General features: G+C 35.9%; 1 protein-coding gene across 1 annotated transcript; it reads right to left on the bottom strand.

The window, feature by feature from the left end:
- Positions 1-2,342: 2,342 nt before the first annotated feature.
- On the bottom strand, positions 2,343-14,328 carry LOC107576549 (gamma-glutamyltranspeptidase 1-like). The gene is made up of 11 exons (XM_016262711.1): positions 14,226-14,328; positions 13,863-14,055; positions 13,464-13,624; positions 13,210-13,359; positions 9,664-9,800; positions 9,123-9,310; positions 7,956-8,071; positions 7,734-7,849; positions 7,500-7,607; positions 7,245-7,398; positions 2,343-2,479 (listed from the first exon to the last, which is right to left on the bottom strand). The coding sequence occupies exons 1-11, from the start codon at positions 14,326-14,328 to the stop codon at positions 2,343-2,345; spliced, it is 1,563 nt and encodes a 520-aa protein (XP_016118197.1).
- Positions 14,329-14,567: the final 239 nt, after the last annotated feature.

Below are 14,567 nucleotides of genomic sequence, written 5' to 3'. Positions count from 1 at the left end.
GCTTTTATTTTTGCTTTTGTGTTAAGTTTTAGAAGCGTGTTTTGTGATGTTCAGAGTCGACCTGTTTATAATTTTTTTTGAGTGTCACCGTTGTTGAGATTCATACGCTGATTCTTCATAGCCCTTTTTTTTTTGAGTGATATGTAGTATCTTTCATAACAGCTCACCTGATATTTCAATCTGTTATATTACCATAATATCACTTTAGTATAAATAATAACTAGTCAAACTCAGTGAACTTGTTTTTTAAAAATGGAAATGTCAATTGCTATCATAACCATTAGCATTAAATATTGTGATTTGACCCCTTTTAAACAGAGCTAATGTGTTGATAACATAATAGTTAAAGCAATCAATTAATGATAATTAAAACATGTCAAGGTTCAAGATCCCAACTAAAGCAAACACTGATCTCCATCATGGTAGTGTCCCAAAACAACATCTAAACCTCTGTTCATTTTCAATAAGCACTTCTGTACACATCTGACAGAAATAGCATCAGTCTGGTTAGTAACATGAAGTTGGTGATGCTGTTTTAGAAGTTGTTTAATCAGATCTTGAGAGATTTAATGTCTTTTATTTCAGTTGATTTCATCTAAGTCTGTGGCTGAAGTCAGTTGTAGTTCTTGTGTTTCTCTTTTCTTCAGTGATTCTGCTTTTTAACAGCAGCTGTTCATCACTAATGCTCAATCAGCACTTAATTAATCACAGAATTATCTCATTAACTTTAACACTGCTTCACTCTGTAGTGTGGACACATTATAAGTGTTCATTTAAAACTGAGGATTTTGTTGTGGGGTTTAAAGGGTTAAATGTGTAAGATGGAAAAAAATAGCATGAAATGTAATTTAACAGTAATAAACTGTAATTATTTTACGGCCACAAATTGTAAAAAAAACAGTTATTTACTGGCAGCACGGTTGCCAGTAAATAACTGTTTTTCTACAGTTTGTTGCCGTTAAGTCCAGGAAAAAACAGCAATATACTGTAAAACGTAAGAGTCAGATTTACCAAACGAAAAAAGTTAATTTGACTGAAAATTTGTGAACATCCATAGAAAAAAGTTATGCAAAGTCATGAACTGATAAGGAGAGTAAATACTGAACCGAACTGTATTATTGTGTTTCAAGTGTGTCTGTCTGCAGACTGCAAGACAGGGGCATAACTTGAAGTTGTCCAAATCACACAGAACCATGCGAGATGTCAAAACGAGATGTTGTTGGCAAGATGGCCGCTTGTATAGAGACAACGGTGCAAATTTTTTTTGTTCCGAAATAACCGTTCAAATTGAAGTGTGTAAGTTATTTTCATACAGTGGTGTTGTTTATGGACGCTGGTCAAGACTAGTCCCAGACTAATGCAAGTCTGGGCTGTTTTAACTGAAAGCAACTTGAACTGACTGATCTTAAAATATTTTTTTTTTGTCTCCAGATGCACATCAGTAGTGTTTGTATCCAAGGCACGTTTATAAAAGCTATTTAAATATCCGAATTGAACAATGGCCTAATCCCAGCTTAATCTAAACCCTGTCTGTGACCTACATAATATAGCATATTTGTGATTTTGCTGTAAAAACACGTTTTATAATGCACAACTAACAGGGAAGCTCCATTAAGTACACATACGTCTCAAAAGTGGATTTACATGAACCATATATACATCTTAAAGACAATTACTAAATGTCTATTTAACATCTGACAGGATCATCTTTGGTAAGTATTGCAGATGAGCACATCTAATAGACATGAAACAGGCATCTGAGTGATGTGTGTGTGTGCTGTTATGTAGAATTCACTGTTGTCAACACTGTTTTTGATGAATGTAAGTCATGTAAACAAACAAATCTACATAAAGTAACTAAACAAGTTATCTATTTTATTTGTCCATTAGTACTTTTGAATAAAAAGGTGTTGAATAAAAAGTGAGTTACATCAGCAACTACCTCAACATGTAAAAGCAGTATTGAGCAGATAAATCACAGAGGAGACTTGACTCTTGTCTGGATGTTAAAGGAACAGATGAGACACACGGGTGTTTATCCGCTGCAGAGTGACTGATGAAGGAATGCTATATAAACATATTTTAAATCTTAATTTGTAGTTTATAATATTAATTATTGTAATTTCAAACAACTATTACAGCACTTTTCTGATTCTTGATTTGTGTGCATTTGCTGGAGATCTTTTGTGGTGGAGCAGGACCTGCAAGGCAAGGTGACGGCGGCATCTGTGAAAAAAAGGGAAAACCTGAAACAAAAATATAAATAAGATAGCAGCACACAGATGTTTGGAGCAGACACAGTGGCAGCCAGATTGTCCCACATGTGTTCCCTGCTCTTGCTTCTAGCTTGTGTGGTTCAGAGAGCCGTCATCATGGTCTTCCTCATCCTCTTGCTCAACGATGTCTCTGAGAAGAGTGAGATTGTGAAGCAGAACTGTCTCCGCTGTGTTGAGATGCAGTAGGATGTGGGGTTCACCATCTGTAAATACATGATTGTTAGAACAATACGTTTGAATTAAGCTTTATTTCATCTGTTGTCGACTTGTATATGTATTTATTGTGATGCTTACTTTTATTCATTCCTTTACTCATTTATTCATGTTTATTGTTGTCAGTAAATAAAATATAAATAGTCAAATTCCTTGTGTGTGTAAACATACTTGGTAATAAAGCTATTCTGATTCTGATAAAACAAACATGCATGTGTTCATCATAGTATGAGATAATATACACAGAAAAAAAGCACAGTGACAAGGTTAAATATCTTTGAATATTTCATCATGATGCTTCTTTAGAAGCCTGAGGTATGAAACCAGAGTTAAATTCAACAATAAAAAGAATCAAACAAAGGAGATTTAAGCCACTTTTGCTTGTGGATGAAACATTTTGCACAAAATAATTAACAAGATATTCAAGAGATAACGATTTTGGGCTTTCAAAATATATTTTAAAAAAATGCTTTAAGGATAAAACTGGATCAAATTAGCGGAGTTAAAAATATAAGAACTTAAATCAACCCAAAATGTATTGGCTATACTGCAATCACAAAAAAGGGCAGCTGTTTCTTCAACAAGACCACAAAAAAAAAAAGTTTCATAATTATCAAGATACTACACTGTAAAATCTAATTAGTTGGGCTTACTTAAAAAAAAGCATGCAAACCGATTGCCTTGAAAAAACTAAGTAAAGTGAAATAGCAATAGTATGTTGTACTGACAAATGCTTAGTTAGTATAGTTTACTGACACGAGAGTTCTAGTAACTAAAAAAGAACTGTAGGGGGTACTTGATCCTTTCATTTAGGTTTACTCATGACTTAGTATAGCTACTCACTGACTCCCAGAGTGCATTGCGGTATGAATAAATTATACAGTTGCTTTGTTTTATAGTTGTTGATTTTATTTGCAAATTTTATTTGCTGTCTTGTGTCAGTAGCAGCACAACAAAAAGAGCAAATAAAATGGCTATTGTTACAAGTAATGAAAATAAATTAAATTGAATTGTTACCATTGTTGTGGTTCACGTGCTGAATGTTTAAGTCTGTGTGTGACTTTAGCATATTACCACACACAATTTAAGAATTATATAAACCCAAAGAAAAGCATCTCAGAGTCTATATGAAAAAGTTTTTGATAAAGTTGATTAATGAACATTCAAAACTAATATATTAATGCAATAATGCTTTAATTAGAAGATACACTTTCTAAAAGCAACCTATTTATTACTTTTCTCCCTTTGAAATCAAATAACTCTGACTTCATAATGCATTACTACATTAACAGGAAGATAATTATAGTAACGTAAACCAAGTTCAAAGTGCCCAACCAAAGGGACTGCTAATCACTATAATGGGAAGTTAAAAAAAACACATTTTAGGAAAATCAACATCAATTTATAAAGTTAGCTTATGTGATGTTCTTTCAAATATTTCAGTTGTATTGAGAATTCAACATTCAAGATGACTTTGGGAAACGAGTGAATGCAACTAGTGAAAGATAATTGCAGACATGGAGGAAATGAGTGAAAAGTCTATTAAGACTCGTTTTCTTTTCTTCTTCTGCTGTTGTTATGTTGCACATTAGCAACATATTAGTGCACTGCTGCCTCTCATTGGTTTATTAATGTCATTGGTTCCTTTGTGGCTACTTGAATATTTTAAGTAAGTGTCACTCAAAACAGTAAGTAAATTGTTTTATGTGCCTTGAAAGTAGCTGTAACTTAATAAAACCTAGTAAGTATAACAACTAAGTAAAGATAACTAACTAAATCTAAGTAAGGTAAACTATTGGATTTTACAGTGTACAGATAGATGAATAAACCTGTCACTCATAACTTTTAAGGTGTTGCACTTGTTATAACGTCATAGGTCACATGATAACGTCAATATAGCGGATGTTATCCGAATCGCATTCATACTTAACGCATTCAGGCTGTACACTCTCATAGCGCTTGGTAAGTAAGTACTTAAATGCATTACTACATTAACAGGAAGATAATTATAGTAACGTAAACCAAGTTCAAAGTGCCCAACCAAAGGGACTGCTAATCACTATAATGGGGAGTTAAAAAAACACATTTTAGGAAAATCAACATCAATTTATGAAGTTAGCTTATGTGATGTTCTTTCAAATATTTCAGTTGTATTGAGAATTCAACATTCAAGATGACTTTGGGAAATGAGTGAATGCAACTAGAGAAAGATAACTGCAGACATGGAGGAAATGAGTGAAAAGTCTATTAAGACTTTCTTTTCCTCTTCTTCTGTTGTTATGTTGCACATTAGCAACATATGAATGCACTGCTGCCTCTCATTGGTTTATTAATGTCATTGGTTCCTTTGTGGCTACTTGAATATTTTAAGTAAGTGTCACTCAAAACAGTAAGTAAATTGTTTTATGTGCCTTGAAAGTAGCTGTAACTTAATAAAACCTAGTAAGTATAACAACTAAGTAAAGATAACTAACTAAATCTAAGTAAGGTAAACTATTGGATTTTACAGTGTACAGATAGATGAATAAACCTGTCACTCATAACTTTTAAGGTGTTGCACTTGTTATAACGTCATAGGTCACATGATAACGTCAATATAGCGGATGTTATCCGAATCGCATTCATACTTAACGCATTCAGGCTGTACACTCTCATAGCGCTTGGTAAGTAAGTACTTAAAGATATTAAGTGCCTATAACTTAGAGAGTATGCGGTTTCGAACGCAGCCCGACAACATCTCGTTTTGACATCTCGCGTGGTTCTGTGTGATTTGGACAACTTCAAGTTGGATTTTACAGTGTATGCACAATCAGCTTGTAACACTCCAAAGAGAAAGGAAAACTTGAAATCGCATCATATGGGTCAACAGAATTTAAAGTAACAGAATTTACAGAATTATCCGGTGGACTGTCAATTCTGTTTGATTGTCAGCATTGTTACTCTACCTTGGTAACAGAGTTTGACGGTAACAGAATTCACCATTTTATTTTATTTATGCCAAAAACTCCACTTGCTAACATAAATGCTAAGAGCACATGGCACTAATGAAATCATGATTAAAATACCTTTAAATAACCCAATTTGTGATCAGTAATACATTTTGTTTTCCTTTTGACATTGTGGTAACAGTATTCAAGTTCTTAAAAATAACTCTTGATATAAGAACTTTTTAGATTAAAATATGTTCTCAGAGAGCGCACACAGACTTTTCCAAGTAGATATAACTGCAGACCGGAGATCTCCAAAATGGGGTGTGAACTCCAAAAGTGGGCAGAACCTCCAAAATGGGGTGGGGTCTCCTCCCGTAAAGACTTTCACTATTGGCTGTAGCTTCAGCCAACTGTTATTGACTTACATTTCAAAATAACATTTTATAAATTAAACATTGTTTCTAGTTCATCTAAAATAAAATATGCTATATAAGTAAATATTCTCCGTGAGAGCAGAGCCCAAAGCTCGTGGCCAGTGGTGTTCAGACTGGAGTTTGAACCTCTGCTTAATGATATAGACGGGAATCACCCATGAGATGAAAGATTTTACTCTCACTTGCTTTGTTCTAAGCAGTGGGGGCATCCCGGGGCTCGAAATTCGCAAGGTAGGAGGGGAAAGTGACGCTGGGTGTAACTAAAAAGGTGCCATTGTCCAGTGAGGTCCGGTTGGGGAGTTACGGAACAATCTCATGTTACATAATCTTATTAACTGTTTATCTCCTGAACTGCAACTTTCTTTACCTCGCAGCGCCAATCCTGCCGTGCAGTCAGTTTCGCTGGTTAAGTTTAGGGTCAAGTGTGGGGTAGGTTTAAGGGTTAGCATTTTTTGTAGCATAGTGTAGGAAATCAACACTTTAATTGACAATCAATACAATCTTTAGAATCAGCTGGGAGGTGGAGTTTGCACTGAAGTGGATTGGGGGAAAAAATTGCGCATGCGTGTCATGTGCCTGTCTGTCAATGGGAGGAAGCCACGCCCTATTTTGGAGCTCCCACCCCGTTTTGGAGTTCCCGCCCCCATTTGGAGATCGCCAGGCTGCAGTTATACCCTTCTAGACTTTTCAGTGCTTCAGATCTTATCAGTGAGGGAAAGTGTCATCATTTCCTGTATCTTACAGAATTGTGGGAGATAATTCTACCAATTTAAAGTCAAAATATGGTACGTAACAGAGTTGATGCAAGATTTATGGACATGTTTTATAAGAAAAAAGTTATTTTTAAACAATTTAATGTTGTAGAATTAAGTAAATTAGTATTTAGGGCTTTTATAAATAAAATGAATGAAATATTACCAAAAGAAAAGTACAATAAAATATTTTGATTAGAATGATACATGATAACAACAAGAAATCATCATTTTGAGCTATTTGAGACACTTTTTACACAAATTATTATAGTGTTATTGGCTGTAACATCTTGTAATTCATAACAATAAGTAACAAAGTATTAAAATAATTAAAAATATAACCATTTGAAAAAAAGCAGAGAAAATAATGACTTCGAACACCAAATGTACCTGCAATTATAGAATCACCCACGTGTTAAATGTACATCATTGAAATTGCACAGTTTTCTACCGTATTTACTTTAACTTCTCAGGTAATATCAATGGTATGACCTATTTCAGATGTGACCAAAATTACAACAACAGTGGTTACATACACATATATTTATTTGTTTGATCAAAAATTATTGCTAGGGACAATTTAATAGTTGTTGGATATTGATGGGGACACGTCCCTATTGTGTCCCTAGTAAATTCTACGACTTGTTTCTGGGTATCCAGCAGGATAGCCACCTTTCCTGCAGTCAGATTCAGCACATACTTTGTCCCCCTCTCGTACAATTGTCTGGACCACTGATACTTCAGCATTGTGAAATATAGTATGATTCTTCTGCCTCAAGCCATCAGTGACCCCCTGCATTTATACACAACACAACACAGAGAGAAATTTTTAATAATTATCACGAATCTGACATTATAAATCTGTCTCAGAGTATAAAAGTATAAGAATCCTACCACATCAAAGCACTCTTCTACATTTGTCTCATTTATTGGGATCTGAACTCTGGGCTCTTCAACAGCTTTCTGCAGGTCATAGCCAAAGAACAGATAGTTCAGGATCACCTGAGATATGAGACACAGGAGAGGGGGAAAAGGTTTTTTTAGATAGTCAAATACACTTAAAAATCACAGACAAAATTATTATTTATCGTTGTTAAATGTTCAACTCACTCCTGTGCTTTTTCCTACCTGAGCAACTGATGTGGTGATATTTGTCCCACCTGCGCCTCCGACCACCATTTTGACTTGTCTGCTGTGTTTGTCCAATATGATTGTGGGACACATTGATGAAAGTGGCCTTTTACCTTTGTCAAAACAAACAGTATTTTACATGTGAACATTTATATTTATATTGGCGGTTTTACTTAATAATGTAACTCAAGACATGTAAGTGTTTTTTGTTTTTTTTACCTGGTTTAATTAGGTTGTTCTTGTTACATCCATTTTTCTGCTTGGGTTTACAGAAATCATTCATTTGGTCATTGAATATAATGCCTGTTGAGTTTGACCTCACCTTAGAGCCAAAACTTTGTGAACACACACACACACACACACACACACACACACAAACACACACACACACACACACACACAAACACACACACACACACACACATAAACACACTCACAGACAGGCTGAAATGATACTCATACAACCGGAATTACATTGTGAACAAATCTCTCCAGCAGCTCCTGAATACACACACACACACACACACACACACAAATCCAGACAAGAAGATTGAAAAGAAGAGCTAAGCAACAGAGCTTTATACAAATTGACACTAAAAGTATATTAACATTTTGTTTTTAAAATTAGATGAGGTGTTTTTGATATATTCTTGAATGGAAAGTGATGCTGTCACAGATAAAGTGTATTTTCTTTCTGAATATTACAGTTATTTACTTTCCAAAACGGTATTCCGTTTATTAAAGTTTGTGTAATGTATTATGAATGTTCTTTCGGGACCACATGGAGAATTATATGGACTGAAAGCTGTCTGATTGTAACAGCTATTTGCCTAAAAAACAACACAAAATATCTCCTAGATGCTGATTAAAAGTTTTTGACAGTTTTTGCTATAACAAATGTACTTCTAAAATACACAGAGAAATCCTTAAGTTTAAAAAGTCAAGGGTCAGGAACGCAACTAAAGCAAGCGCTTGCCTCCATAACGGTGACTTCAAACTTTATTATTTTCAATAAAACAGCGCTAAGGCTTCATGGAGGCTAAGTGAGGGCTGCCCGTGCACAGACTTTGCTAAGTGCTAAGGGGCCAGCGTTTTGCCAATGAGCAAATTCTCGGGGCCCTGCACTGTAAAGGGCCAGTGCAAGCTTGTTTGCAGGGGATGTTTTGAAACAGAGGAACCAGACTTAATAACCAAAACTGGGAGTGTCAGATCAAGACCAGTGGCCAGTTGCATGAACACAGCCATTTTATTAAGACTGTGTCATGAGAACTAGTCTGACCAATTAGCAGTTAGCAAAAGCATTATGAGTCTTACTTTTCAAATTATGCAACTGATCCCAGCATTAAGAAACTCTGATCTCTCTTTATCTCTTTATATTTCTCTTACTAGTTATTGATACTGCTGGTGACTGCCACGGCACTGCCATCTTCTCCGATGATGGACAGGTGGGTGGTGCCATGATCATCATCTGGATAATGACCTTCTTTGTCATCGTATCTCTCTTGTTTGATGTAATCTTTAATCTTACTCCTGATACTGTCCGCAAAGCTTTCTGAGGTCATGTTTTTGACAACCTGTAAAACACTCTGTGACAAAATTCATAAATATGGGAACAGCAGTGCAGGAACATTATCAGTGAATAAACATACATGTTCTATCTGCTTCTCACACAAAGCCATTGTATGGATTCAACACTTGGAGCACAGCAGCACACAAATTTATATTGAGCATTTCTATGGTATAGCTTTGTATGCCTGTATTGGACAGAGTAGTGTAGATGAGAGAGGAAACAATGACATCAGCAAAGGACCTTGAGTCTGGATTCGAGCTGGGATTACGCTATATATCAAAACACGGCCCACACAGCTATTGCTTTTGCAAATATTTTAAAAAGGCCCAAAGAATCCATAAGTAGAGTTGAACTCACCTCTTTGACACTTTCATCGCGTGGGTCTCCCAGTTTACTTTTTTTGACATCAGCAAAGCGAAACGCCTCTATTATACGATGATAGGTCAAAGTCTTATTCCTTATAGTGGACACACTGCTGCTTGACAAGTTGTAACCTGAGATTAAATTATTACTTATTTGAGATTAACTGTAATGATAATTTTCCATAATCATTTTCACTCACTTTGAACACTCGGTTTAAAGAAGCATTACAATGTACCAGAGGTGGACAATCCAGGGGTCAGAAAGTAAAAGTCCTGCCATATGTTTATTCCACCCATGAACTCAGCAGCTGATTTCACCAGAGGAGGAACCAAGTCATCCCTTTCAAGTCACAAGCAAGTCTCAAGTCAAATCCCAAGTCCTCAAAGAGTTAAAGTTAATGAGATAATTAAGTGACTAATTAAATGATGATTGTGCATTAGTGATGAACACCTGCTGTTATTGAGAATTACAGAGGATCAGATGTTGATGTTTCATTGGTTAAAATGATGGCACCATCATGGAGGTCAGTGTTTGCTTTAGTTGAGCTCTTGACTCTTGAGGAAACTCTCTCTTTGTAGTAATGCATGTAGAGTTGTACAGTAGTGAAATCTGTTCTTTGCAGTGAACTTCTGTTTTCAAGTTGTGAGTTATTCATCAGGGGCCAATATTTATGCTTTGTAGGCCATTATATCAATATCTTTTTTTGTTATGTATATATATGTTTAGATTTTGAATAACCAACGTCGTTGAACTACAGCATTTAGTGAGAATGTTACTCTAATTGATATATTGAGTGAATTTTAAGTCTACATAATGCATATTAATATTTTAACTCCAGGTATATTTAGACACACAAAGACATCAAGAACCAGCATATGAATCTCAACAAAGGTGACAATCAACAAAATGCTTCATGCTGTAATGCATGCTGGGTAACACCATAGTAAAAACTCCCATCATGCACTGCAGCATGAATAATTATTGTCACCACTGTTGAGGATCATATGATAAGTGTTCATGTCTAAAAGCCTGAGTAAAATAGTTCTTCTTTTTTTCCAATATTTAAGCATTAATGGTGGCATTTGTTTAATCGAACTTATTTGCTGTTCTGTAACAGCTGAATGTCAGTCAATAAACCAAAAAGAGAGACCTTCACAATATTCACTCAGATCAGTTAAAAGCACAAAATGTATGCTGCTTCCTCAAGCTTTTAATTCAGCAAACGTTTGTTGCAAAGCAATATTGTAACTGCTCAAAAGCAAGCTACTTTGAATTACTAAAAGGGTCAAGAGGACAACTAAAGCAAACACTGATCTCCATGATGGTGACATCATTTTAACCAATAAAACATCAACATCTGATCCTCTGTAATTCTCAATAACAGCAGGTGTTCATCACTAATGCACAATCATCATTTAATTAGTCACTTAATTATCTCATTAACTTGAACTCTTTGAGGACTTGGGATTTGACTTGAGAATTGAAATGGTGAATAGATGAAGTGTCTGGAGTAACTTCTGATTGAGCAAAATATGATGCATGAACTGTCTGTTTCATAGGATGACCTCAAGGTAATCTGAATTGAACTATATTAAAGGGGTCATATGATGCGATTTCAATTTTTCCTTTCTCTTTGGAGTGTTACAAGCTCTTGGTGCATAAAGAAGAGCTGTAAAGTTGCAAAGTCTAAAGTCTCAAATCCAAAGAGATATTCTTTATAAAAGTTAAGAGTCAACCATGCCTACCTAAAACGGCTCATTCTAACATGCCCCCGCAAGATTTGCATAACGCCGCCCAAATGTTCACGCAAAAAAAGAAGGCATAACTTTTATTATCGCTGTAGTATTGTTGTTGCCGCCGCCGCCATGTTGTGGAGACACTGTGTGTTTCGTTGTGAAAGCAAAACTACTTTGTTTGGCCTTCCAAATGAGGACGATATCCGCTTCGTCATACTTAGAGCTGATCAGTGCTGGTCGCTGAGAAAATACATCAACTTCGCGCTGTGGATCGCCGGATCGGCTTTCACCGTGGACCAAGCAGAGTCCAGCCCGAGGTCGTCACATGTGGTTGCCGCAAGCCCACCAGCTGCTCCGTCGTCAAATTTGCCATCTGCTCACTTTAGCCTGCTGTGTGTTTCGTTATGAAAGCGAAACTACAGGTGCATCTCAATAAATTAGAATGTCGTGGAAAAGTTCATTTATTTCAGTAATTCAACTCAAATTGTGAAACTCGTATATTAAATAAATTCAATGCACAGAGACTGAAGTAGTTTAAGTCTTTGGTTCTTTTAATTGTGATGATTTTGGCTCACATTTATCAAAAACCCACCAATTCACTATCTCAACAAATTACAATACTTGATTAGACCAATAAAAAACATTTTAGTGAATTGTTGGCCTTCTGGAAAGTATGTTCATTTACAACTGTCAAATCAGCAGTCTTCCCCATGATTGTATAGCCTAGTGAACCAAACTGAGAGACTTTTTTGAAGGTTCTGGAAAACTTTGCAGTTGTTTTGAGCTGATTGGCATGTCACCATATTCTAATTTGTTGAGAACCAAAGACTTAAACTTTGAATTGAATTTATTTAATACATGAGTTTCACAATTTGAGTTAAATTACTGAAATAAATGAACTTTTCCACGACATTCTAATTTATTGAGATGCACCTGTACTTTGTTTGGCCTTCCACAAGAGGACACGACTAGAAATCAGTGGTTACGTAATTTTTATGTAAGTATTTACAGCACTGTTCCAGAACAGTTCAACCCAAATATTCAGATGTGTGCAATGCATTTTATGGAGGACTGTTTCCTGATCCTGGTAGAGTAGACTACAATGCTGGCTGTTCTGACTCATAGACTGTAAGAACGTTTTCATTTTTAAAGAATTTGCCACTGATGATTCAAACGTGAGTTTTGAGCAGTGTAGAGCAGTGCTTTTAATTTGTCATTTCTCCGATCACAAATGCAGACATGGTTTTATGTTTACGCAGCGTGATGAAAAAAGACAGTATAAATCATTATAATCAGTAATTATGTCCCCACTGGATGCAACAAATGCCTAGTTTGTAATGGGTTTTAATGTTTTTGTCTCGTCGCTCCGGCCGGGACACGGCATTACAGTATGGTGAGGGGTGTAACATGTCCGTCACACGCTTGAGGTATTCAGCCAATCACAACGCACTGGATAGCTGGTCAATTACAGCACACCTCGCTTTTCAGAACGATGAGCTTTGTAAAAATCGACGCGTTTCAGAAAGGCGGGGCATAGAGGATAAACAATAATTTACAGTATGTGGAAAATAATATGTTTTTGTAACCTTAAACCGCATAAACACATTTCTTTACACCAAATACACAAAATAATGTTATTTTTAGCAACATCATATGACCCCTCTAATATAAAGGTAACAGGAGCTGTTGTGTTGAACGGTCATATAGAGAAGGCATACTGCTTTGAACTTCACTAGGAGTTTTGTATTGAATTTTTCTGCTTAGGGCACCCGTTTGACTAGCAGCCCTGTAGATACTCACTGACCTTTGAGTATGTTGAGTATGAATGTGAGCACAGGTCCACCGAATGGAGCATCAGGAGCATGAAATATGTATTTCCCCACAGTAAAGTTTAATGCATACTCTTTCAGGTCTGCCGTATAATTCATTAGGTCCTCACGTGTTATAATCCCTCCTGTGTTATGAGAAACAAAGATTCAGACAGATTTGCATGTTTTGATAAAATGACATCACTAGACTGTTATATATGAGTAGCATCAAATTTAAGCATTAAGTAACCTTCAGCCTTGATATCATCCACTATACTCTGAGTTAATAACCCATTGTAAAAGGCACTTATTCCGTAGTTCGCTATCGTCTCATAGGTGTCAGCTAGTTTGGGAAATGATATGTCATCATTTTCCTTCAAGATGGTGGTGTTTGATTTGCAAAACACTTCACTGGAAAGAAGAGAGACAAGAACATATGCAAGATGATGTTATGTTCATGAAAAGACTGATGCTTTAGAGACCCCAGTGTAAACAGTGACAGTGTAGTATTATAATCATATCTGCCTTGTAGGATATTTGTTGTGTTCTTCTGTGGACAAAACAGCTGTTAATGAGAAAGGGTGTTTTTAATTAAAAAAAACAAAAACAAAAAAACATTTTCACTACTTCAGAAATCACTTATTCTTACCACAATGCTGCATTATTCAGAATTATGTCCTTATTCGCTTTAATGGCTTTGGCCAAGGCCTTTCCAATCTTAAATCCCCCGCGTGCCAGCTTTATACTGGGCTCAAACAGCTTGCTCCAATTCAGTCTCCCATGTCTTTCATGTGCCAGCTTATAACCATGCAGTTCTCCTGGAACACCTATAAATAACCCTGCTATTCATTACAAAACACAAAGGAGTGATCTAGTCATTAAAATGGCAAGAAATCATAAGAGAAATTCACTTTGTTGTTTTAATGATAACATGTGCTTACTGAATCTTTTCAGTGTTGTAAAATCATAATGGTCACTAGAGTTTGGAAAATGTTAATCATTGGTGGTTTACCTGGATTTTTCTCTGTGCCATCGCCAAACATGTTCTCTGATGCATTCTTTGGAGCAGTTTCTCTGGCATTAATCGTCTCCACCATTCCTGAGGGTGAAAACATGAACTTTTAATTTTCATTTAACAGTGAAGTGTTGGAGGCCTAATGATCATAGTGGTCACTATAATTTCTGGATTAAAATGCCTGTCAAAGGATCACAGTTCTAATGTGGATCTGAACTATAACCTCCCCCAAATCAGAGGGAAATAAAAGGTTGATAATATTCGAAGCGGGTGAAGGAGTACAGTACAAGCTTGTAACCATAACATTAACTCAAACCCTAAAATCTGAATGACGAACAA

The sequence above is a fragment of the Sinocyclocheilus grahami genome, unplaced genomic scaffold (assembly GCF_001515645.1).
Source record: "Sinocyclocheilus grahami isolate Dianchi unplaced genomic scaffold, SAMN03320097.WGS_v1.1 scaffold3912.1, whole genome shotgun sequence".
NCBI lineage: Eukaryota > Metazoa > Chordata > Actinopteri > Cypriniformes > Cyprinidae > Sinocyclocheilus > Sinocyclocheilus grahami.
This window is presented reverse-complemented; position numbering and strand designations above follow the sequence as displayed.